Genomic DNA, 24,430 nt, shown 5'->3' on the forward strand with positions numbered 1-24,430 from the left:
GCCCTCCTAAGGAAAATAATAGGATAATATTTAAAATATTAAAATAAGAGCTATGAAGTTTTATAGGGAAAAGAGGAAACTATTTTTTAATTGTATTTTAGACTTATCTCCTTATAGGTTTATTCGAATGTCAAGTGTGGGAATTTTATTCTACATCCAATGAGTAACAACTCTTGATACTTTTGAGTAGATTCTCACCAAGATAAATTGAAAATTAAGTGTGTCTCTTTACTTAAAAGTATGTAGAATGGATACTCATTGGATGCGGAATTAAATTCCGCATCTGAGTGCCTACACTTGAAATTTGTGTAAGCCTATAAGGATATAAATCGAAAATACAATTAAAAAAATTAGTTTTCTTCTTTTCTTTCCAAAAGTATTTACCCCCGAGGATGACATCATCATCGTGACCCCTATTGGTTTTTTAAGGTTGACTTTGATTATACATTTTTTTTTGAAGCCCCCTTTTGATCTCAAAATTACCATAATGATTATTCCACTTTATGTTTTCTTGGTGAATTTAATGTAGAAACTCCTACAAGGAAAATTAGTTTTCCTCAGTGGGCGACTAAGAGAAGTAGGCAATTGGTGAATATAGATAAATAGATGCTATTGGTGTTGAAGTAGGTAATACAAATGACTCAAGGAAGACTAGAGAACATAACAAATGTGGTAGTATTGCTATAATGTCAGATGTGCCAGAGCATGTGATCCTACTGCATATGTAGTTGCACATGGTTGACCTGCATGGGAGAATATTATGGTTGAAGAATACAATTCCTTGATGAAGTGGACTTAGGAAAGAATGTGATGAAGGAAGTTGAGTTCACATGTTTTCATTGTTTGAGCATCAATATGTTCCAGTGCATATTCCTCCCTTTGTTTGGTTCACTCTTATTGCACAATCATCAAGTTAATTCCCTCCTTTATTCAAAAGATGTGCCTCCAATCTTGTGTAAGAACTTTGCAGGGCTTGTGACAAAGATTGCTCTCCTATTCCCAAGAGTCACTACTTGGAATATGTGTAATTTTTATCACATACTTCCAAAGAGGATAATAATTATTCTACTTGCTTGGTTTTAGTCTAGGAGCAAGACAAGCACCACTTTGAGAGACCATGGAAGCTGCAAAAAACATCAAAGAAATTTGCTCCCAACTGGAACTGTTGTAAAGATTGCTCCCAATGCTCTAAAAATCAACAAAACCCTCATTACAGTATGAAAGCTATGGCTATTGAAGAAAGTGTAAGCAATGAAAGAGAGCATGGATTTCTTATAGGAAATGAAGGAGAAGTAAGTTATCTGTATTCATTTTTTTTCCATTCATATAAAAAATGATAAATATCAACCTATTAATGTAAATCATGTTGAATTTATCTTTAGTAACTAAATTTAATTTGTTTTTAGGATTGCCGGAAATGCATGACTAAAGTTTGAAACATGCGTAAATGTATTGTGCAGTGTTTCTATTTCTATATAGGCACCCAATTTGTTTTATGCCATTTCAATTGTGTTTTGAACATGTATCCATACTTGAACATTTCAAGGTAGGGATTCAAGGAAGGGAGGTGTCCACTATGGAGAGTTATTAATATGTTGGCTAACATTAAATAAAGCACTCTACTTCATATAGACATTGATTTGCTTTACCCATGAGTATTCGTGTTATGGTGTCTACTATTTAGTGATTGTTATGATCTTATAAGAGTAAACATGAATGTTGTTGGTTACATGTTGGCTAATTAAATGTGGGGTTGCCTAATGCTGCAATTTTGTCCCATTATTATTACATTAAGAAGTATACTGTATATACACACATTGCTTAGATATTACATTTGTTTTAGAATTATCTAGGTTGGTTATGATACCCAACCAGATGTAAGGAGATTCCTAGCATTTGCTCCTTAGCATGTATATTTTGTCGTCAAGTTACTCTTCTCATGTGGGGGGGGAGGAAGTGCTATGTTGCTAATCTTGTCTTGAGGCTGAATGCATTTTTTAAATTATAACATTTTTCTTACAAAAAAAAGGAAAAATAAAGTATATATCCCTTCTACGATACCTACAAAGAGATTGTGGATTAAAGATTTTGTTCCATCCAACAACATTTTTAAGTAATATTTTCACATTATATAATGATGAAACATCTTTACAGTAATCTTTTTAAGATGTCAATTTTGGAAGAATGCTTTGGTCAACTATCATGTTATTTGTTTTGAGATTGCCATGTTAATGATTTTAGATTATGTTTCAAGATTCATTTTATGATACCATGTTGTTATTCTTTGTCATTGCTTGTCAAGACTGATTCATGTGGGATTTTGGTTTTGCAGGTTTATTTACACATTTTTGTCAATGGGAATGATTTTATGTTTCGTAACATTCATTGGACATATTGCTATTGAAACTATAAACCGCAACTATCTTGCTATTGTATCCTTGGCCTTTGGTAATTGTGCTTTTATTTTAATAATATGCAATCAACTAAATAGAAGGTACCATTTCTTATCCTTATTCCTTTTGATCTTAAACTAGGGTCTTTTTCTTCCATTTTTCCCCTTGTATGATTGCTAAATAAGGGACTCCAGTGTGTTTAGGGGTTATTTTAGGATGGTTCATAATTCCAATAGGCTAATAATTATGTGCCTTATAGACCACATGTATAATGCCATTTAAGGTTAATTTCTTATTTGAAATGTGTTAAGTAGCTACCAAGGGAGGTGCTGAATGCTTTAGATTATAAAACTCTTTGCTAAAGTTGTTGAAAGGGATTTGGTGGGTGGGTGGCATCTTATCACCCCTACTGAATATCTTCTATAAAATGCTCACCAAAGTCCTTGCTAGAATGATCTTGTTGTTGGTTTTTAGGATTGTTTGGAAGGAGAAAACAAGTTTCATTCATGGTAGATTAATCCTAGATAATCTTATCACTCCTTGCAAAGTCCTTGAGTGGACATAGGAGATTTACTTGGGAGGCCCTCCTTTTAAAGATCGATTTTAAAAGAAAATTGCAAAATATATCTTATATATACCAAAAAAATATCTACAAAGATTTGTACAAAAAAGGTGGAAGGATATATACACTAGTGATCACAACCTCTTCGTCAAAGCATTGGGAGCTAAGATAAAGTCAAAAAAAAAAATATCTACAAAGATTTGTACAAAAAAGGTGGAAGGGTATATACACTAGTGATCACAACCTCTTCGTAAAAGCATTGGGAGCTAAGATAAAGTCAAAATAGTTAGTTGTATCCAAAGAATGAGCATTCTTTATCAAAAAGATCCTTTGGCTACAAGCTATAGGCATATCTCATCCCACCACATAAAACAAAAGGAAGCTAGAGAGCTAACCTTGTGAGAAAAAACAAACTTACACGTAATTTTCCAAAGAGTAAATAAAGTAAAGATCCTTAGAGAATGCCAAAGCCCTACAAAGGCAAGATGAACCTAAGAGAAACAATCACCAAATAAAACAAATTGCTATTGAATCTTGTTGTGAGGCACACTTGAGTAATGATCGTCAAGAAATCTCCAATAGTGCTTGACAAACATGTGCTCCCCAAAAATGCATTGATTATTGCATGAGCACCAAAAAATAGGGAAAAGGCCATTGGAGAGTCCACTCTTGGTCAATTTGGCCTTGGTTGGAATCGCTTGATAGATCATCAACCAGGCCAAAACTCTCAGCGTATAGGAAAGTTTAATCTCTAATCATTGTGTAGGTGATGAATCCTTCTACTCTCTAGATCCATGGAGAACCACTGAGCATTAAGGATTGGGATAACGAATGTCTTTGATGAAACATGGTGTACAAAAAATAGGAATCATAATATAGAATTGGATGTCCAAGGCACCAACTCCAATCCCTCCAAAATAGCTAGGCATTTGAATCGTCATTTTAAATTACTCGCTCTCCATGATAAGCCCGTGCAACTCCATAATTGGGAGACAACTAGGGGCAAGGAGACCATAGTCCTTCGCAAGGTTGCACAAAGCGGGAGTGTTTTTGAGAGTAGGAGGATCGAGAGCACCATTTTCCAAAAATCCTTAGGAGCAGAGCTTCTATTATATATATTGCATTTATGCTGAATTTTCTAAGTCTATCTGTTAGAAAATTACTCTGTATTCAGTTGGTTTATTTCTTCTACTTGTTTAAATTCGAACAAGTTATTTAATACATTTAAATATCGAAATAAACACAATACAATCACAACTTCTACAGATCATCAACTGAAAGAAAACAAGCACACAAGTGACACCGTTATTTTTGGACAAATGTCCCCGGAAAAACCCAATGCGGGAAAACTGGTGCAACTATTTAGAGGGTTATATTATTATGTAGTCTATCTGAGTACAACAGGGTGCCTAATCCCGCTCACCGGACAGAGAAAAATACATGGTAGCAATACCTCTATATCTAGAAACAGGTATTTAGAAAACCTATGCCACGAAACCCTCTTCGGCACAATTGAAGCTCAGCGCTGGCCCTTCTGGCCACTGTGTCAGCCCTTTGAGGCACTGGGTAGCCTCTGGGAGCCTTTGCGTCACTCCCTCTGCCCTCTGTGTGGATGACGCAGTCTCTTTGGGATTTGCGCTGCCTCTGCTGGGCTTTACGTAGCCTGGACTGACTGTTGCTCTTGCTCTCTCCACTTCTGTGTTGGTCTCCTAGTATTGTTTCTGCCTCTCTACCTCGTACTCACAGCCCCTCACTGCTGATCACTGATTCAACTTTGCTTAGCAACCCCGCTCTAGCAAAATGAATGACTGATCACTCTGGTGTGTTCTCCAACTGACCCTCAAGCCTCCTCTTGTACTCTTCTTGTTGGTCGTTCAATAACCGAGATTAAATCTCTAATCAACGACTAAGATTAGATTTGGATTGATTCATGACTTTTGGAATCTTCTAACCCAGTTTTATATTAATACCCATTAATATTTTATTTTTCCTAAGTTTAGACTTAGGAACTCCATTAAAAATATCAATTCTTTTAATATCTCCCAAACTGGTTAGAATCTGCCCAAACCATTTCCGAGTCTTGGAGATCTCATCTGCTTTAGCCTCTCCACCCATTTTAATGGCTAGAGCACATCCAATGCTACCCCAAATCAACACTCCCTCTTAGCGAGGACTGTTCTAGTAATACTCCACACTGAGCATCACCTTGATTATTCGGCATCGGTCCCTGTGTTGATGCTAGGCCTCCCCGCCCAACATCCTTTGCACTGCTGCATCTTGTATTGCTGCCCATGGCCCTACCATCGCCGCTGTTGCATTTGTACGACAACTCCCTCTGCATCCGTGCTGCTGCTGGTCCATCCTCCCAGCACTGCATCTACATTGCATCCCCTCTCATCATGCTGCATCGTGCTACTGCACTGCAACTCAGTTACTGAGAAGTAAGTAACTGGTCCACCCAACTTTTGACACCCCTGTCAGGCTAGAAACACTCTCGATGCTGAAGCTCCCTCTGCCGCTAACAAGTGCTCCCTCTATTGACCTCTGCGCTACTGCAACAACTCCCTGCATCTCACACCATTGCAAACCTCTTTGTGCTATCCTGCACTGTTGCAACACTCCCGTGCCTCTCGCATTGTTGCAGCCTGCTAGCCTCGCGCTGTCCTGGGACTCCTGCACTGTAGCACTCTCTGTCACCTCTTCCGCATCCGTCCCTATCGACATCTACGAGTCTTGCTACTCCTCTTTAGGGCTCCCGTAGCAAGGTATAATCCAAGAGGTTGTGTACCTCAAGGATCTTGCTCCTTATTGCCTGTAGTCCTCTAGACTACAGCTCAATGTCTCCCCACTTCTTCTCAAGTGGCACAATCGTCATCCTCCTCTACTTCTTTCTCTGCCTTCGTTGGCGCTACCTTCGAGTCAAAACCCTCTCCCTTACTCTTCTTTCTCGAACATTGGTTCGCAAAATGACCCAGTTCGCCACAATGGAAGCACTTGACCTTGGAGAGGTCCTTCTTCTTCCTCTTCTCCTTCTTTGCCGCAGATGCTGGAGCTGCATCCTCTTCTTCCTCCTTGATCCTGACTCCTTTGCGACTACTTCCCGCCCTGGTTAGCCGTCTGATCTCTTCTTGATGTAGGGTCGCCAGCAGTTCTTTCCAATCCGAAAGACTCGTTCTGCCCAGTATGCTCTGGACAAATACGTCCCAATCCTTGGAGACTGTGTTAAGTGTGGTCCTCACCATTAATTCCTCATTTGGCGTGGCCCCTATGGAAGTTAGCTGGTCATGGATCTCCTTCAACCGATCGAGGAAGACATCTATCTGCTCTCCCTTCTGCATTTGGTATGACCTTAGCTGATTTTCAAGGGGCATCTTCCTCTGCATGGAAGTATGCTGGTACAATGTCTTCGAAGTGTCCCACATCTCCTTTTCCATTTCCTTCTCGGCAATATGTGGTACCTCATGATCCTTGATCCCATCAAGGATAATGCACTTTGCCTTAGCCATTGCCTCCTTGTACCTATCATTTGCTACCGAGTCAATTGGGATAGCCATAGTTCTCAAGGGGAAGCCCTTGATGCAATGTCTGTCTAGAATGGACAAGATCCTGGCTTTCCAGACCACCATGTTGGATGCTCCGTCCAACCTGTCCTGATCTCTCAGCCCATTCACGACCATCTCTCTGCTCTTCTCTGTCGACTCCTCGGAGTCTCTCTACTTCCCGCCTGGAAGTTCTCTTCTGGACTCCCTCTGAGTCCCAATTTCCCTCCTGGAAATCCTTCTGCCAACGTAAAGTTGCCCCACTCCGATCGTCTGTGCAACTGCAACATTGCTCTAGATTCCTTCGCTAGAAATCTGCTTCGGGAGCAACTCCCTCCACCTTGGTCTTGCCCTGTTAGGTATTGTTCTGACCACAGTACCCCACCAGCTTCGTTCTGCAAACTACCCACAGCCTCCTATGCCCCAACAACTGAAGGATTGAGCCTTTTGGCTCTGCGTAATCCCGGCATCGGCAAAACAACTCGCTCAACCAACTGTGTCAACCCTCCTAGCCTCTGCGTGGCTTTGCGTGAGCCTGTTTCTGCCCTCCTTAGCCTCTGCGTTGCCTCTCTTTGGCCTAGAATGATGACATAGTCCCTCTGCGTCACTCCTTCCTCTGTCGCTTTTTGCAAGGATCAACTCTTTCACTTGGGATAGCTGAATCTGCTGCAAATACTCTGCTAAGCTGATGCCTTCAGTTTTCCTGTGATCTGCAACCACGCTCTGATACCATGTTGAATTTTCTAAGTCTATCTGTTAGAAAATTAATCTGTATTCTGCTGGTTTATTTCTTCTACTTGTTTAAATTCGAACAAGTTATTTAATACATTTAAATATCGAAATAAACACAATATAGTCACATCTATAGATCATCAACTGAAAGAAAATAAGCACACAAGTGACACCGTTATTTTTGGACAAATGTCTCTGGAAAAACCTAATGCGGGAAAACTAGTGCAGCTATTCTAAGGGTTATATTATAATTTATTATGCAGTCTATCTGAGTACAACGGGGTGCCTAATCTGGCTCACCCGACAGAGAAAAATACACGGCAACAATACCTGTATATCCGGAAATAGGTATTCAGAAAACCCGTCCCACGAAACCCTCTCCGACACAACTAAACTCAGCGCTGGCCCTTCTGGCCTCTGCGTCAGCCCCAGGACCCTCTGTGTCAGCTCTCTGAGGCACTGCGCAGCCTCTGGGAGCCTCTGCGTCACTCCCTCTGCCCTCTGCATGGATGACGCAGTCTCTCTGGGCTCTACGCTGCCTTTGCTGGGCTCTGCATAGCTTGGATTGATTACTGCTTTCGCTCTCTCTACTTCTGTGCTAGTCTCCCAGTATTGTCTCTGCTTCTCTGCCTCGTACTCACTGCCCCTCGTTGCTGATCATTGATTCAACTTTGCTTAGCAATCCCGCTCTAGCACAATGAATGACTGATCACTTGGGTGTCTTCTCCAACTGACCCTCAAGCCTCCTCTTATACTTTTCTCGTTGATCCTTTAACGACCGAGATTAAATCTCTAATCAACGAATGAGATTAGATTTGGCTTGATCCATGACTTTTGGAACCTTCTAACCCAGTTTTATATTAATGCCCATTAATATTTTATTTTTCCTAACTTTAGACTTAGGAACTCCATTAAAAATATTAATTATTTTAATATCTCCCAAACCATTTCTGGGTCTTGGAGATCTCATGTGATTTAGCCTCTCCACCATTTTTCATGGCTAGAGCACATCCAATGCTACCCCAAATCAACAATTTATAGTTGAAAGAAAAACATTTGGAATGCCAAATTAGTTGTAGAATATATGGAAACATGCATATTTGCACATCAATGAAGATAGAAATGACATCCATAATACATTAATGATTAATCATTCGAGCATCAACCATCTAGAATCTAGATTCTATCAATTACAAACATACAAATTTTTAAGCATATAATAGAAAGTAGACCATTGATTTTTGGAATGAAACAGGCTATCTAGCAACTATCAACAATAACATGAGAAAATAGTTATATTTACAAAATAGGCCTTATACACACCGAATTATGAAGATCGAAAGGTCCAAAACAATAAATTGAGCTACTTGTTGTGCTAGCACCCATGTTGTCAAATGTTGTAGCTATGGGGTAGGGGTAGCACTGCCATTCATGTTCCACTGGTCCTTAATAAGCAATGTTGCACCAGCTCTTAATAAGCAATTTTCCACCATCACTTATATTAGGACTGTGACCCACCAAAAGTGGGTGACCCTGTAGGGGAATTTTTCTCCTAGATCTCTCTTCAGCTGACAACCCTTGACAGCGACTAGTGTAGCTGATACATTGTGGCATTTGATCTCGTTCCCTGCACCAGTCATATATCCCCTCCCCTCGCCTATCTGTCGAGAGTGTATGTTAGAAGGTGGGCAATCCAATCCAAAAGGTATGTTTTTCATTGTGCAATCAGATGCTTATGCTTGTTTTTCCTTGGGCATGGATTTTTGGTTGACTTGGAAGAAGGAAGTGTTTTGACCATGGTTTTGTTCCCTCACCTTAAATGGGGGGTTAATCCTCAATCCTAGTCCCGTGGGATCTCCCTTATTGGCATATGGCTTTACGAAGAACACTAATTGGGAAACCTTGATTTTGGTGGCATGGTCCCATTTTTCCAATCCACATTTTTCACTCCCCTTCGCATATTACAAGCCCTATTTCATCACATTCCTTCTCTGGGTTCACATGATCACTGGGTCAACTAGGCACTGGCACACCCCTCCCCATGCGCACATATTTGGGTCGGGCCTGGAAATGTTGCCTCAGAGGTTGATGCAGCTAAAAGAACCTGAAAAGCATATCATGGCCAAAAGCACGAAACAAAAGAAAAAGAATATTAAAAAATGGAAAAGATAGTCGGGACATTTAATATAGCACGTGGGCAAAAGGCAAGCATGAGCTCTACCCCTTCTTATGGTCATCACGCTGGTTCGTAGGGCCCTATGAGTGCCCCTACATCATTAAGGAACCCATGCACGTCCCAACCCCTAGTGGGCGATGAGTTGCCCCACGTTAAGGGGGTAATAATTGCTTACATTATGCACAACATGCTCTCATTTCTTAGAGCCCCAAGCAGTAATACAAAGAAAAATCAAGAAAAGGCAAAATGAAAATAAAGGAGGGTGGAAAAATAAAGGCTAAGGTAACTCATGTATCCATAATTGCTCTCTCCTACATCTATACACCTAGTATGTGGACATACCTGATCATTGCCACCCTTGAGCCCATGGCATTTGGCCTTGAGACCCCCGTGTCCCCATCCATTCATCATCATTCACATGACACCTATCAAATAAAGGATGTATCAAGGAACTGTCTTTCCCCTTAGGGGATGGGAACACCTAATAGGGTTGTTTATTAACCACTCTTACCTATGGAGGCAACACTATTATGAGATTGAAGCCCCAAATTTGGAAGGGAAGCCCAACATGAAGTCTCAATGTGCCCTTGATTAACAAGCTTGGTTCATTTAGATGCACTAATGAATTAACGTACCTGATGGCGAGGATGCATATTGGACATTATATGTAATTGGTAGGTGTTTTCATCGTGGATTGGGCAACTTAATTGGGGCCCAAGTCCAACAAAGGATCATATTGATACCCCCGAGGGAAGCATCTAGAGCCATGGGACTCCCATCATGTGTACAACATCATTTCATGCCATGGGCACCCTCAGCACCGTCAACAGTCTGATCATTGCCCCACTTCATTCGCGAGATGATGCACTTGGACTAGTGTGCCCCCAACCAACTTAGTAGTGGTCACATGGTTTTGCTGTTGATTCAAGGGTTAGAGGAGGTTTTTTCTTACCCCTTGAGACATGATAGGGCAAGCACCATCGTCAGAACCCTTAGTATTGGAGCATTATAGGCTATTCCATCATCAGGAGACCCACGAGACTAGCTTTTGTGCCCCAAAACCAATTTGGGGCACCATAGGATGACTTGCATGCAAAGTTAGGGGCCATCCCGTAGTTCATGATTTATGGAGTCTTGTCACACATTTTGGCACCAAGGGGACTCAACGTGGCCCTCCAACGACCCTATTTCAACATGATGTTCGGCTAGCATTTAGATGGCTAAATCATAATTTGTAAAAGCTACTTAGTTAGCTTATGACCAAGGCTTATATATTGCACATTTTTATAATGTTAGGGGCCTTAGGTTAATAATTCGCCCAACTAGGTCTCTTATAAATAGAACTCAACATCATTTGTGAAGGATCATCATCACACTCGGGAATTTCGGCCTTCTTGGCAAATTCACACTTTTTCTTTGGTTGGCTATTGGATGTTCTTGGATGCATTTTGATATTTGGAGCTGAAATCTTGATCTTCTTTGGAGCTATCTCTTGGATTGTGGATGGATATATCATATTGTCATCTTGTAAGTGCTTTGTATTGAAGTTTTGCTCTTGAAATATGTTTAATGTATGGAATTGTTGCAACTAGGTTAATGCTATTGTGCCCTAATTTATTGAAGATCATTTTCAAGGCTATTTGGTTGAAAATTGCATATGTTATTCATTGAATGGCAAGTGATGAATGTTCCTAGTCGAAGAAATCTTGTTTTTCCTCCATGAAACTATATAATTCTTGAGTGGGTAAATGTTGAGGGTTGGTATCTAAGGCATCAATTCTTGACCTCCTTAAGGACAAATTCGGATAATTTAAAGCATCCAAGACTCCATATGCCCAAAGGACAAGGCACTGGTTCAAGCCTTTGGTGATTAACTTCACTTTCTCTCCATATTTCCGTTCTTCTAAATTTTAGTTCCCTTGAATAGGATGGCTTGGCTAGGGCATAGAGCTAATTACATTAGAAGAAGAATTGGTGGATTCCGGGAGCATATAAATCAAGCCTAGGGTCTTATCTACTAGACCTCAAAGTTTGACAAGCATCCCTTAGGCTTTCGTCCATAAAAACTCTTGCCCTAGGTGTGCCTTAGAAGGGAAACCCTAACTTGTATTTCCTTGACTTAGGGACTTCTTTGTGGGTTGTATGAGCTTATTACTTGGTGAAGTAAATCATAAGAAGCACATTCTCTTCCTTGCCTTCGTCTTGAGAGTACCTTTGTCCATGATAATTCACAAAACTCTAGATCTCATGCAAATTCTTTCTAGGTCTCTTAGAGGGAGTGGAGTACCCTTTGAAGTGCCATATAATCACATAGAGCTTACCTCAAGGGGTCCTACATCACCACCTAGCACTATAAGCCTTAGAATATCTATCGAAAAGTGATTATCATCTTATCAGGACTCCTCCCATTAGTGAAAGTTCGTAAAGAGTAGGGGACATTCGCTGAGGTGACAACGGGCCATTGTCCCATTGTTATCACTTAGTCTAGCTCTTTGTCTTGTAGGCTTTCCCTTCTTAGGACTTGTTAGATTGTGTGGTAACAAGGACCTTCATTCATTTTTTTCCTCTTGTATATGTTAATTTGGTAGCTCTGGGACAAATTTCCTCCACTGGACAACCTTCATCATCAAGAAAGACCCCTCCTAGCCCAACGAAGAATTTAATTTGTTTAAGGAAAAGTATAATTTTTAATGATGGAACCACATGTGCACAAAAAGGCTGACCTAAAGGTTAAATTGGGTCTCCTCCAACACATAAATACACATGATGTCACATCACTTTGGAGGATCATCATTAATCTTCTCATCTTCTCTCTCTTCATTTGATTGGTTCATATAGGTCTGAAATAAGGAGGTCCAAGCTCACACGTGTGAAGGGAAGGAGGATAAGTCTTATTTCTGCGTTGAATTTCTGATTGGGATAGTTTAACCAGCCATTGACCAACTTTGACTTGGAAAATTTTGATGTTTGGAGGACAAATTCATTGGGTGAAGGACTAAACTTTTATGGGCTGTTTTGACTTGGGTTGACTGCAGATTTTGACAACAGAAATTTTGAAGTTTGACTGCAGGCTTTCTCTCTCCTTTGACCAAGCATTTGTTGACTGTTTTGGCTGGGTTTGACCGAGATTGGAAGGTAACATACTTTGACTGTTGACCGAGCTGATTTCGAGGTGGTTTGATTGCTAAATGTTGATTGGTTAGGGCATCTTTGACTGCTATTGACTGTTGTTAACTTTGACCAAAAATTGCAAACTTTGACTTTGGATCAGATTTGACTTTTGGGCTCTTTTATCATTGGATATTGGTTAGTTGGATTGGATAGTCAAAGTTGTTGAACTTTGACTCATTGTTGATGAATTTGAATATTGTATCTCTTTGCTGAACATTTGATGACAATCTAATAGAAGAAGAATTTTGAAAGGGTTTTCCTCCTTTTGGGGTTTTTCCTTGGTCTTTGACCAAATCTTGTGTCTCTGTTGTTCTTGTTCTTGGCTGTCTTCTGTTGCATTTGAATTACTGTTCAATCTACAATTGCTTAATGTTATTGGAAGATTGAATTTATTGCTAATTGAAGAAGAATTGGATTAAGTGATTGTGCTAGACATAGAACATTGGAAATTTAACATTGTATTAGCGTTGACGTGAAGACAAGCCCAAGGAGACAAGAGACAAAAGCAATCACCTTTGAAGGAATCTATTTGGAAGAAGCTACTTGGTCAAGATGTCTACCTCATACTTCAAGGATGTAGAGAAGCTGGGTGACTCATCTAATTTTGCTACTTGGAAGATCAGGTTGGAAGTGACATTGGATGAAAATGATGTTTTGGAATATGTGGAAGGAAAAGTACCTGAGCCATTGGAAAATGCTCCTGCTGTTGCCAAGGCCAAGTATAAGAAAGGTGAGATCAAAGCCAAGAAAATACTTATTGATTCTTTGAAAGATCATTTGCTTACTTACATTGGAAAGTTGAAGAAGTCCAAGGATATCTATGACAAGCTGGTTGGGATGTATGAGGTCAACAATTTGAATCACATTCTCTCCTTGAAAAATAAAATCAAGGACATCAAGATGAACAAACGAGAGATTCATGAGATTATCACAACTCAGGGATCACTTGTTGACTATTGGAGAATCTATGTCTGATAGAGAGCTAGTCCTCGTTGCACTTCATGATCTTCCTCCAATTTGGGAGACATTCATTACTATTATAAGCAGTAATGATAGGTACCCTACATTTGATGAGTTGGTTGGCAAATGTACTCAAGAAGAAACCAGGATGATATCTAGAGAAAGGATACAAAAGCATGAAGAAGTAGAGCCCTCTGCATTTGCTGCATAGGAAAAGAAGAGGAAAAGAAGAGGAAGACCATCTAGCTCAAGAAACCCTGCCCCTGAATTAAAGGATTCCGATATAAGAGGAAGGAGAATTTAATGCTTCAATTGTCACATGCATGGTCATTATGCTCGAGACTGTCCGAAAAAGAGTGATGCTCCAAGGTCCAACTTCAACAGCTTCAACAACAACAGGTTTAATGATAGAAGAAGAGAAGATGATAGAAGAAGAGATGCTCTTGATGATTGTGAAGAAGACCATCATCCTCAAAAGAGATCAAGGAACTCAAGGTATGGAAATAATGCAACTGCTACTCAATCTGAATATATTCTTATTTCTGCTCTTTCTAGTTCCTCTCCTCCGGATTCGTGTGATGGTTGGTAGATAGTGGGGCCTCTAGACATTTCTCTGGGTATCATGAAGTCCTCTCAAATATGGTTGAGAGGGAGACTAATTTGAATATCATTCTTGGGGATAACTCTACTTATCTTGTGAAGGGTTTTGGTTCTATCACATTTCATTTGGATTATGGGGAAACCATACTTCTTCATGATGTTATGTATGTTTTGGGATTGAAGAAGAACCTTGTATCTATATTTGCCTTGGAAGACAAAGGGATGAGAGTTGCCTTCATAAGAGGAAAGGTCCTCACCTGGCTTATGGAATCTCGCATGAGGGATGCTTTCACCTTGGGATCTAGAATTGAAGGACTCTATAGAGTCAACGGAAGATCGTTGCGAGCAATGGTACATGATAGTAATCATCAAAGTGAGCTATGGCATTGAAGGTTTGCTCATCTACACTATGATGCCCTACCTAAAGTAAGGAGGATGGTTTCTGGAATGCCTGAAGTTCAAACTAAGCATGATGGGGTATGTCCGGGATGTGCCAGTGGAAAGAAGTCGAGGGGACCATTCCCTTCTAGCAAAAGCATGACCAATAATATTCTACAACTCATATATTTTGATTTTTGTGGAGCCATGCTAGTAAAATCTATTGGTGGCAATCTATATTACATAATCTTTGTGGATGACTTCTCTCGGAAGACATGGATATTCTACTTGAAGCACAAGGACGAAGCATTTGATATGTTCCAGGATTTCAAGGCACTGATAAAGAATCAAACAGGGAAAAAGATCAAGGTCTTCAGGTCCGATAGTGGTGGAGAATACACTTCTAATTAGTTCGTTGACTTTTGCAAGAAGGCTGGAATCAGGAAGGTGAGGGGACACATTGGATCTTATACATGATTGCAGGTGGGTATTCATCTTGGGGTTTGTTCTCCCTATACAAGGTCTAAGCCCTTCAGAGGGTCATATTAGCATTTGTAGGGTGACCGTTGAGAGCCATGGGCCTCTACTATAGCAGAGAGCAGATTGCCATATCATGGGATCCTTCAGTTCCACTCATTACTTGCTCGTGTTCCATTCATTTGACAATGATGATGCGCCTGGACCACCTTGTCCATCCGGCTACATGCTTACACCACACACTTAGCAGCTGATCAAGGTCCAAATGATGACGTGCCTCACCATGGGAGACAAAGGGAGGGCTTGCATCGTTGTTCCAACCCTTATAGATGGGATACAAGCTTTTCGATTCATTTGGAGACCTAAGAGGATATTTTTGTGCCCCCACAACAGCTTGGGGGCACCACAGGTCATTTGCTTGGATATCAAGGGGCCACCCCCTTTATCACTATGTTTGGAGCCCATCCATTCATTTTGGCACACATTGGACTCCACTAGGCCTCTTCAATGGCCCTTCGACCTATTGTATCTATCATTTTTCCCTCTTGAGAGGCTTATTTTTGTATTATGGAGCTATCTTGTTGGGCTTGTCACCAAGTAATGTTATTTTGCACATTATTTTATTAGTTGGGGCATCTTTAGGCTTAATGAGGCAAATCAAACCTTTAGAAGATGGTATAATTTAATGAGAGGCTCATTCTCCTCTCATCATCACTTGGATTTGGATCATTTGTTTCTTCTGGGATTTTCGCTATAGCTATTGGAGGACAAATTGGAGATTCTTAAATGCATTTTGATGTTTGGGTTAATGCTATTCTATTTTGGAGCTTCTCTCTTGCAAATGTGATGGATGGATATACTTTTTTCTGCCATGTAAGTTTCTCTTTAGTGTGAAATTTTCATTATATGATTAATGTATGGAATACTGCATCATGTTGTTGCTTGTGCTCTAAATTATGTGAAAATCTTGAATCACTGTGGTAGTCTTGATCTATTGCATGCATTATTCATTGGGCAAGAAAAAGCGAATGTTCCTAGGGGTTGTTTTGAAAACCTAACCCTAAAACTCCATTATTTGACAAGTTGAAGTATAAATCCTTGTTGTAGCTGGGTAGCTGCTTCACTAGGGCATGCGAAGCTGCAATTAGGCTCCTTAATAGAGCGAAAACCTAAGTCAATCTCATTTTTGACTCCATTCTCCCAATAGACTAGGCACTGGTCTAATCCTTGGTGATCATCTTAATGAAAATATTTTCACCTCTCTTTTTCTAAGCCCTAACCCTAGTGTCTCCTAGGGCATCACACGAAATTCATTGTAGCCATCCGTTTGGTGAGCAAGTTGGTCCATAACTGTGCTGGGGTGTCCTCAAGGCCTCCACAAATTTTGAGATCAATCCCGTGGCTGGATTTGGAATTATTCCAAGCCCTAGCTCCAACTCTGTTCTTGGCTCTAGGTCTCATTTGGTTAGTGGCTTCATCAAGGATCATTGCACTAAATCTCAAGACAAATCCAATCTCTTTGATCCTCTTCCCCTCCCTTGGTCAAGACCTTTTGTTTGAAGTTTCACCCTAAACCCTTGACCTCATTTAGGTCCACTAGGGTTTCTTTGTGGTCTTGCAACCATGTCACTCTAATTTCACAAGGATCATTTAGAAAACCCTATTCTCCTGGGATTCTTAGGTCTAGGGCACATTATGTCAAGAAATACTCCTCTTCCCTAGGTCTAGGTTTCCCTTTAGCCCTTCTTGGAGAGCCATCCATCTTGCTTCTTGAGCAAGTAAACCCTATCACTAGAGTCTCTCCTTTGAATAGGCTATTGAAATCACTACTTCCCATTCATTGAATACCATTCTTAGTGATTTCCCCTATATCTGACTCCTCCCATTGGTGAAACTCTGTAAAGAGCAGGGAGCTTTAGCTAAGGTGATATTGGGCTATTGCTCCATTGTTGCCACTTGACCTAGTGGTTGCTCTATAGGAATCCCTCCTAGGACCCTTGCTAGATTGAGCGGTAACATGCCTCATAGAAAATAAGGGGTAACATAGGGTAATTGATATTGACCTATATGTAAATGTGATTGCATCATCTCTATTTGACGACATGCTAATGTACTGCAAACCTTGATAGGAAAGTGAACAATGATATCCTATGTGAAAAAGCTATATTGCTTACCATATTGGGTAAGGATCCTCAAGGAGCTAAATGGTGTTAGTTTTTGTAGCATCGAAGGTGTTTTAGTCTGGAAACTTTGTTGAGAGGCTAAAACACAAGAGTTCTCCTTAACCCAGAAATCATTTCTAAAATTTCCATCGAGAAATGTCTTAATTAGATTATTAGCATGTTTTTTAATTTAGGAAAAGGGGTTAATTAATCAAAATTAATTGAGATAAGGTGTGAATCATCTAGAAACTCACACGGATCGATTCCGATAGGATCTTAGCCCTTGATTAAGTTTTAATCTTGGCCGTTGGAGGTTGAACAAAAAATTATAAGAAGTCAATGGGTAGATGGAGAACACACTTGTGGAGTTCGATTTCCTTGGAGAATTCGATTTTTTCCATGGAGCTAGCAGTTGCCGAAAGAGTTCGGGCTTTAGAAGGAAGCATAGACAATGAGGGGCAGAGACAATGAGCCGGAGGAAGTTTTTCAGATCCGGTGAAGTGCATTGCAGAGAGGCAGAAAGAGCCACAGTGAGGCTAATGTAAGGGCTACGCAGAAGCCTCTAGAGGCAATTCGATTTTGCTGGAGAGAAGTCGAGTTTTAGTTCCAGAGGCGGGGAAAGGGTTCTAGAAGGTCGGAGAGACAGTTTTCTCAGCTAGTGATAGACAGGATGGCTACAGGAGTAGCTGATTTAGGCATAGCATAGAAAGGACCGTGCAAGGATGACACAGGCTTGCGTAGAGGCTGTTTGAACGACTCACTTGGAGCTGCAGTCAGAGCCCCAATTGCGAATGGAGGTGAGTAAAATTCCTCACAATATTTTTGCCAATAATTTCTCTGCAGGATTGACAGTTTTCGACATTTAGATTGTACCTAGAATTTCTCATTGTTGCATAATAAAAAAAACCCTCAATTGTTGCATTAGTTTTCCCAAGTTGGGTTTTTCCGGGGACATTTGTCCAAAACTAACTGTGTCAATTTTTATGTGTGCTAGTACATTTCTTAGTTTCCAGCGCTATTTTCTTCCACAGTTTATTTGTGAAGGTTGCAGTGTGAATTATTTGATGTTTGCTGTAGCAGATAAATTGTTAAATTAAATTAACAATTAGAAAAATAATTTCTAGTTGTTGCAACGGGATTTCAGACTTGAAAATTTCACATGGTATTAGAGCGTTATTGATCAACCGGGAAGCTCTGAAGCAGAAGAAGAAAATTTCACTATTCAGAGGGAGCAGCAAGCCGAAATTTTCTGGTTTTGCGTAGTGCTTACCCGGCAGTGTGAATTGCTGGGAAAGGGTTCGATTTTCAGTTGCAGGGTGGCAAAAAATTCGAGTTGCTCGGAATAGTGATTCTAGCAAGTAGAGGGCGCAACAACAACTTAGATTTTCACTGAGCAGATTCCTTGGTTGGGAGCAGAGGGTTTTGCAGCAGTTTGCAGTAGCAAAATCAACGTTGGGTGTAAGAGAAAAGCACACAGAGGGAAAAATTCTCTTAGGGGACTTGAGTTTTAGAAGTTTGATTTTTTTTTTTCTAGTTGCAGATTGGCAGTAGCTGAGAGCAGATCTTCTCACTCCAGAAGGAAGTGCGAGTAGCAGATCCAACAACCAAGCAGAGGGAAAGAGGGAGCTTTCGACAGATTCAGAGATGGCCACTGCTGGGCTTAGCGATCAAGATAGGTTGGAGGGAGCCTCCAACTATGTCATCTGGAAGGCTATGATGTCCTTCCTTCTAGATGAATATGGCCTGAAAGCCTATGTGGACAATGTTGTAGCAGTACCCCAGGATGTGGATCAGCTGAAGGAGTACAAAAAAGAAATGGCGAAGGCGAAGCAGATGATCTTAGATGGAGTTCAAGATCATATAGTCTCACATGTAGCTAGCAAAGGGACTGCCAAGGAATTGTGTAAAGCTCTCTGCATGCTATATCAGAGTTCTTCCAAGCAGTGGAAGATGTTTCTCTAGGAGAAGCTGAGAAGCATAAGGATGCAGAAGGGCGAGAGCATAGATGGCTTCCTCACTAGGATTCAGGAGGTCCGTGATCAACTAGAAATTGTTGGGGAGGCACCCCAACCCATAGAGCTTGTACGACTAGCACTAAACAATGTCTCAAAGGATTGGCAAGTGTTTGTCTAAAGTATCTTGGGCAAAGACACATTGCCAAGATGGGACAGGATGTGGGCTAATCTACAACAGGAGGAGTTGAGGCATGATCTATTGAAGAGTACCATCAGCGGAAGTAGCAGTAGCAAGGTTGTGAAGAGTGAGAAGGAAGAGGAGAATGTGGCCCTGGCATCCAAGGGTCCTATTTAGGGGTAGGGGGAGAAGAAGAAGGACTTGTCAAAAGTCAAGTGCTTAAGATGTGGTGAGTTTGGTCACTACATCATGCAGTGTCCTCTCAGGAAGAAGGACAAGTAGGAGAAGTAGGACCAAGCTGAAGCGTTTGATGAGATAGATAAGCTATCCTCCAGACTGGAGGAAGAGTTTGCCATGTTTGCAGCCATACCTCCAGGAGAGAGGTGGGGAGATCTAGAGCTATAGTCCAAGAGGTGCAGACTTGGGTAGGGTCCTTGAGGTGTCCTCCTCATGGATCATTACCTTGCTATAGGGGGCCCACAATATTCAATAGCAGGATGGATCAGTTTCAGTGATGTATTTAGATTCCTAATGACAGTTGCAGACTAGTGGCGGTCAGATTTTGAGGAGGGCAGTGCAGTGTTGACAGTAGACTAGGTGGCTGAGTGCAGAGTTGGCAGTAGTGTAGATTCTTCAGTAGACAATGCAGAGGCTAGTAGTAGTTAGGACTTGGGTGACAAATGTATTCAGTATTTCGGATGCTTCTCAGTTGCAGTTGTTGCAGTTGCAACAACAATAGACGAGAGGGAGTTGTAGTGCAAATGTAGAGTTGGCAGTAGTACACCAGTGTCAACAACAACACAAATGCAACATCAGAGTTGCAGAGTGGTTGGTGGGTAGTGGCCAAAGATCAATAATGTGATAGAGGGGTGATACAAAAATAGGGTGTTGTGACAATATGTGCAACATTAGAGAGAACACCTTCCTCACTAAGAGGAAGTGTTATTTTTGTATCATCGAAGGTGTTCTAGTCTCGAAACTTTGTGGAGAGGCTAAAACACAGGAGTTCTCCATACCCCATAAATCGTTTCTGGAAATTCTACCTAGAAGTGTCTCAGTCAATGTTGCATTAATCGTTATCGGGATTAAATCAGCGCGGGGAAAAAATCGGAAAAAATCGTAAAAATCGGGAAAAAATCTGTAAAAATCGGGAAAAAATCGTAACATACAAAAATATTCATTTTTTTAAATAATTTTTTTAATATCTAAAGCATCTACAACATAAAATAAATACATTGACACATAAATATGATAAAAGAACTAATATATAAGATGTTTAATATGATTTCTAGTGCCACATCACGCATAACAGTGAATCATGTCTTGAATAGTAAGTCCTGACTCATGACTCCCAACTCAGCCTCAAAATATCAACAAAAAAATATAATAATGTATCTCATATCATGAGTCATAATGTCATATACAAATGAAATGAACCAAATAACTAAAGTCTAATACTACTGATTTCCTTTGCCCCTCTAGATGTAGATGTCGGTGGAGTTGGCAGTGGACTCTGCTTTGCTCTAGAAGCTGAAGAACTAGGAGCTATAAGAGGTAGACCACGTCCTCTACTAGTGACAGGGGTAGCTTGGGTAGGTTGTGTCACCTCCTCCTCCTCATATATATATATATATATATATATATATATATTGTTATCTTTTCGCCGAAAAAAATACATGTATTTATCGGCCGATAATATCGCCGATTTCAAAAACTCGCGATTTTACGATATAATCGCGATTAGTGCAACACTGGTCTCAGTTAGATTATTAGCCTATTTTTAATTATTTCCCAAGTCTAAACTTAGGAAAAAGGGTTAATTAATCAGAATTAATTGAGATAAGGTGCGAATCATCTAGAAACTCACACAGATTGACTCCGATATGATCTTAGCCCTTGATTAAGTTTTAATCTTGGCCATTGGAGGTCCAACAAAAGATTATAAGAAGAAGCCAATGGGTAGATTGAGAACACACTTGTGGAGTTCGATTTCCTTGGAGAGTTCGATTTTTTTCCAGAGAACTAGCAGTTGCCAGAAGAGTTCGAGCTTTAGAAGGAAGCAGAGACAGTGAGGGGTAGGGACAGTGAGCGGGAGGAAATTTTCCAAATCTGGTGAAGTGCATTGCAGAGAGGCAGAAAGAGCCATAGTGAGGATGACATAGGAGCTGCACAAAAGCCTCTAGAGGCAATTCGATTTTGTTGGAGAGAAGCCAAGTTTCAGTTCTAGAGGACAGGAAAGGGTTCTGGAAGGCCGAAGAGAGAGTTTTCTTAGCTACTGGCAGACATGATGGAGTAGCTGATTCAGGCAAAGCATAGAAAGGACTGCGCAAGGGTGACGCGGGCCTGCGTAGAGGCTGTTTGGACGTCTCACTTGGAGCTGCAGTCAGAGCCTGGATTGCTAATGGGGGTGAGTAAAATTCCTCACAATATTTCTGCCAGTAATTTCTCTGTAGGATTGCTAGTTTTTTGCATCCAAATTGTACTCAGAATTTCTCACTGCTACATAATAATAAAAAGTAAAAAACCCTCAACGGCTGCACCAATTTTCCCAAGTTGCGTTTTTCCGGGGACATTTGTCCAAAAATAATTGTGTTAATTTTAATATGTGTGTATTAATACATTTCTCAGTTTCTAACGCTATTTTCTTCCGCAATTTATTTGTGAAGGTTGCAGTGTGAATTATTTGATGTTTGCCGTAGGAGATAAATTGTTAAATTAAATTAACAATTAGAAAAATAATTTCTGGTTGCTGCAATAGGATTTCAGACTTGAAATTTTCACAAATGGAAGTTTTGTGTCACATGTTGTATGGTGAAGGGGTTGAGTCACATAGTGAGGCATAATTGTGGAGAGTTATGAGCTATAACCATTTGGAACTAACCCTAAAAGCAGGATATTCATGGGAGGTTTTGCCATCCTTGTAGCATCTTTGTAAGGAAAAGGATCCGTTGTGCTAGAAATATTGGATTTACTTATGATTATGGCATTAGTATTCGAATAGGCTTGGATTCATAGTAACCCTGTTATGCCAAGTTGTTGTCTTCATTTGCTTCAGGTTCAGGAAGATGTTTATAAGAACTTGTGATTGTGATCATGCATTTGGGACATTTTTAGTCGTCAACTAATTTCAATGTTTGCTAGGGAATGTTGTAATGCATTACAAATTCAATACCATACTATAATATTTAATATGCAAAATGGCAAACCTCTAAATGAATTCCCTTTGATTGCAAATGACGTCAATCAGAGGCAAATCATCTAGACCCTCAATCTAGCTTTAAGAAAAGAATGATCGATTCAAATCTTATTTCATTATTTCTCGACTATAGACATGCCTAGGCTAGGCTGGCCACTAGTGCTCTTTTTGACCTTTACTGATAATTACTTATTCTATAATCCATAGATTGAAGAGCTTCTCATTGGTGAGACCGTTATTCACTACAAACTTAATTATCTTGTAAAACAATACCTTTGCATAATTTGGTAAGAAGCTGTCAATTATTCTTATGTGCTGGACAATAAGGCATTCTCAATCATCCTTTGTACATTTTTTCGTTTATCATAAATATCTTATTCTTCTATTTTTGAAATAAATGTCACATGATCTCTCATTATTGAAGATGTTATTCACACTACATGTCCTTAATTTGCTTCAGTACATATTTTCTCTTTTATTGCTGCTCATACTTCAGGGAGGAGCCATTGCCCGTGTTTTGTTAGACAAGAAGTGGGAAGATGTAAGTATATGTTCTCTATCATTTTCTGAGTCGATTGACTATGTTTTTAAATTATTGCATAATATATATGGTTTCTCTCATGTTATTGATAACCAAAAATTGTTTTGCAGGATATTCCTGATGACCCTACTGGTCGATTTAAACAGCTGAAGGAATTTATCAAAAACAATCTTTCTATATGCAAATGTGTTGGCTTAATAGCTCTTGTGGTGCAGGTAAAGTCAATTGGCTAAACTCAAATAAGGTCCTTTTGTAAACTAGTTTATCTAGAATGTAATTATTTGAGTCAGTATATGTGCCAAACTTTTATCTTATAACGGATAAATTGTACAAGTTTCTAATGGTGCTAGAAAAATATTCAGAATTCCATGTGGCATCACCAACAGATCGAAGTGCATAACATTGCACTAGCACAACTCCCAATTCCTCAGAATCATCAGTTGAATCTCTTAGTTGACTTGCTTGGTGCACCCACAACCTCAGGTGAGCAAAGTTGACCTTGCCCACTCCAATCTAGTGGGTGGGTTTCCATAAGTCCTAGGAGGTTGATATTCCTCGGGCTAACTTTGTAACCATGACATTGATGGCAGATTCTATACATTCTCTTGTATAAATATGGAAACAGTCCATTTAAAATAATTATATAATTAAGTACTGATCGTAGAAGCATCATATAATGTTACATTGTAGTTACAATGTTTTGTACTGATTTGGTCGTAGGATTGAACTATAGTACAATTGTTCTCATAGTTAAGAGTTACAATGATTCCTTACATTTTTCTGATCCTTATCACTATAGCATTCTTTTGTACAGAAATTAGCTGTATATTTAAGCCAATCTCCGTGTTGTTTCACATTTTCCCTTTTGGAGCTATTATCTCTTTGTTTCCTTTCACTTTTGGGTTTCTAGTATGTACCACACTTAATCCACTTTAAGTAGCATAACTTTAGAATATCCCTCAACATACTTCCACAAAAATAGCCACTTCTGCTTGGTTGGGTTTCTATTTACAGGAGCTCAGCCTTCGTCAGGATTGGACATCGTGACATGCTTGATAGATGTGTGTAGTGCAACATAAGTCGTAGTCTTGACTCCTAATCACTGTGTGGCAGTTGAAGGGATTGTACACTTGGACCAACTGATACCCTTTGGGTCCTATTCAATTTGTCTGAAGGCATTAAAGTCCACTTGTATTTATATTTACATTTTAATATAACCTTGGGTTTATACCGCATTGACTTAATAAGTGGACACTATAGGAATTGTTTTTATAGATTCATACTAATGCATCCCTTTTTTAATGGGGCCTTGAACCTTGAGCTTCCACTGTACAAGGCTGGGATGCTGTCACAACATATGCTATTAACATGGCAAGTTTAAATGTATGCTATGAATTGAGATAGGTAGCG

The 24,430-nt window shown here is 40.0% G+C and overlaps 1 protein-coding gene across 3 annotated transcripts in view; it reads left to right on the forward strand.

Annotated features, from left to right (window-relative positions):
- The window catches only part of LOC149259982 (tetraspanin-19-like), an 83,320-nt gene that overhangs the window by 56,807 nt on the left and 2,083 nt on the right, over positions 1 to 24,430 (forward strand). For 2 of the 3 annotated variants that reach the window (XM_089419441.1, XM_089419450.1), the window contains exons 2-4: positions 2,333 to 2,432; positions 22,940 to 23,020; positions 23,131 to 23,235. In XM_089419441.1, coding sequence (XP_089275567.1) covers positions 2,333 to 2,432; positions 22,940 to 23,020; positions 23,131 to 23,235 — 286 coding nt within the window. Of the gene's footprint in view, positions 1 to 2,332; positions 2,433 to 22,939; positions 23,021 to 23,130; positions 23,236 to 23,382; positions 23,504 to 24,430 lie in introns of all 3 variants that reach the window. The other variant, XM_089419457.1, reaches the window with a different exon arrangement.

The sequence above is a fragment of the Pinus tabuliformis genome, chromosome 6, assembly GCF_031772625.1.
Source record: "Pinus tabuliformis cultivar Carrire ecotype Pingquan chromosome 6, CPIR1, whole genome shotgun sequence".
NCBI classification, from domain to species: domain Eukaryota; kingdom Viridiplantae; phylum Streptophyta; class Pinopsida; order Pinales; family Pinaceae; genus Pinus; species Pinus tabuliformis.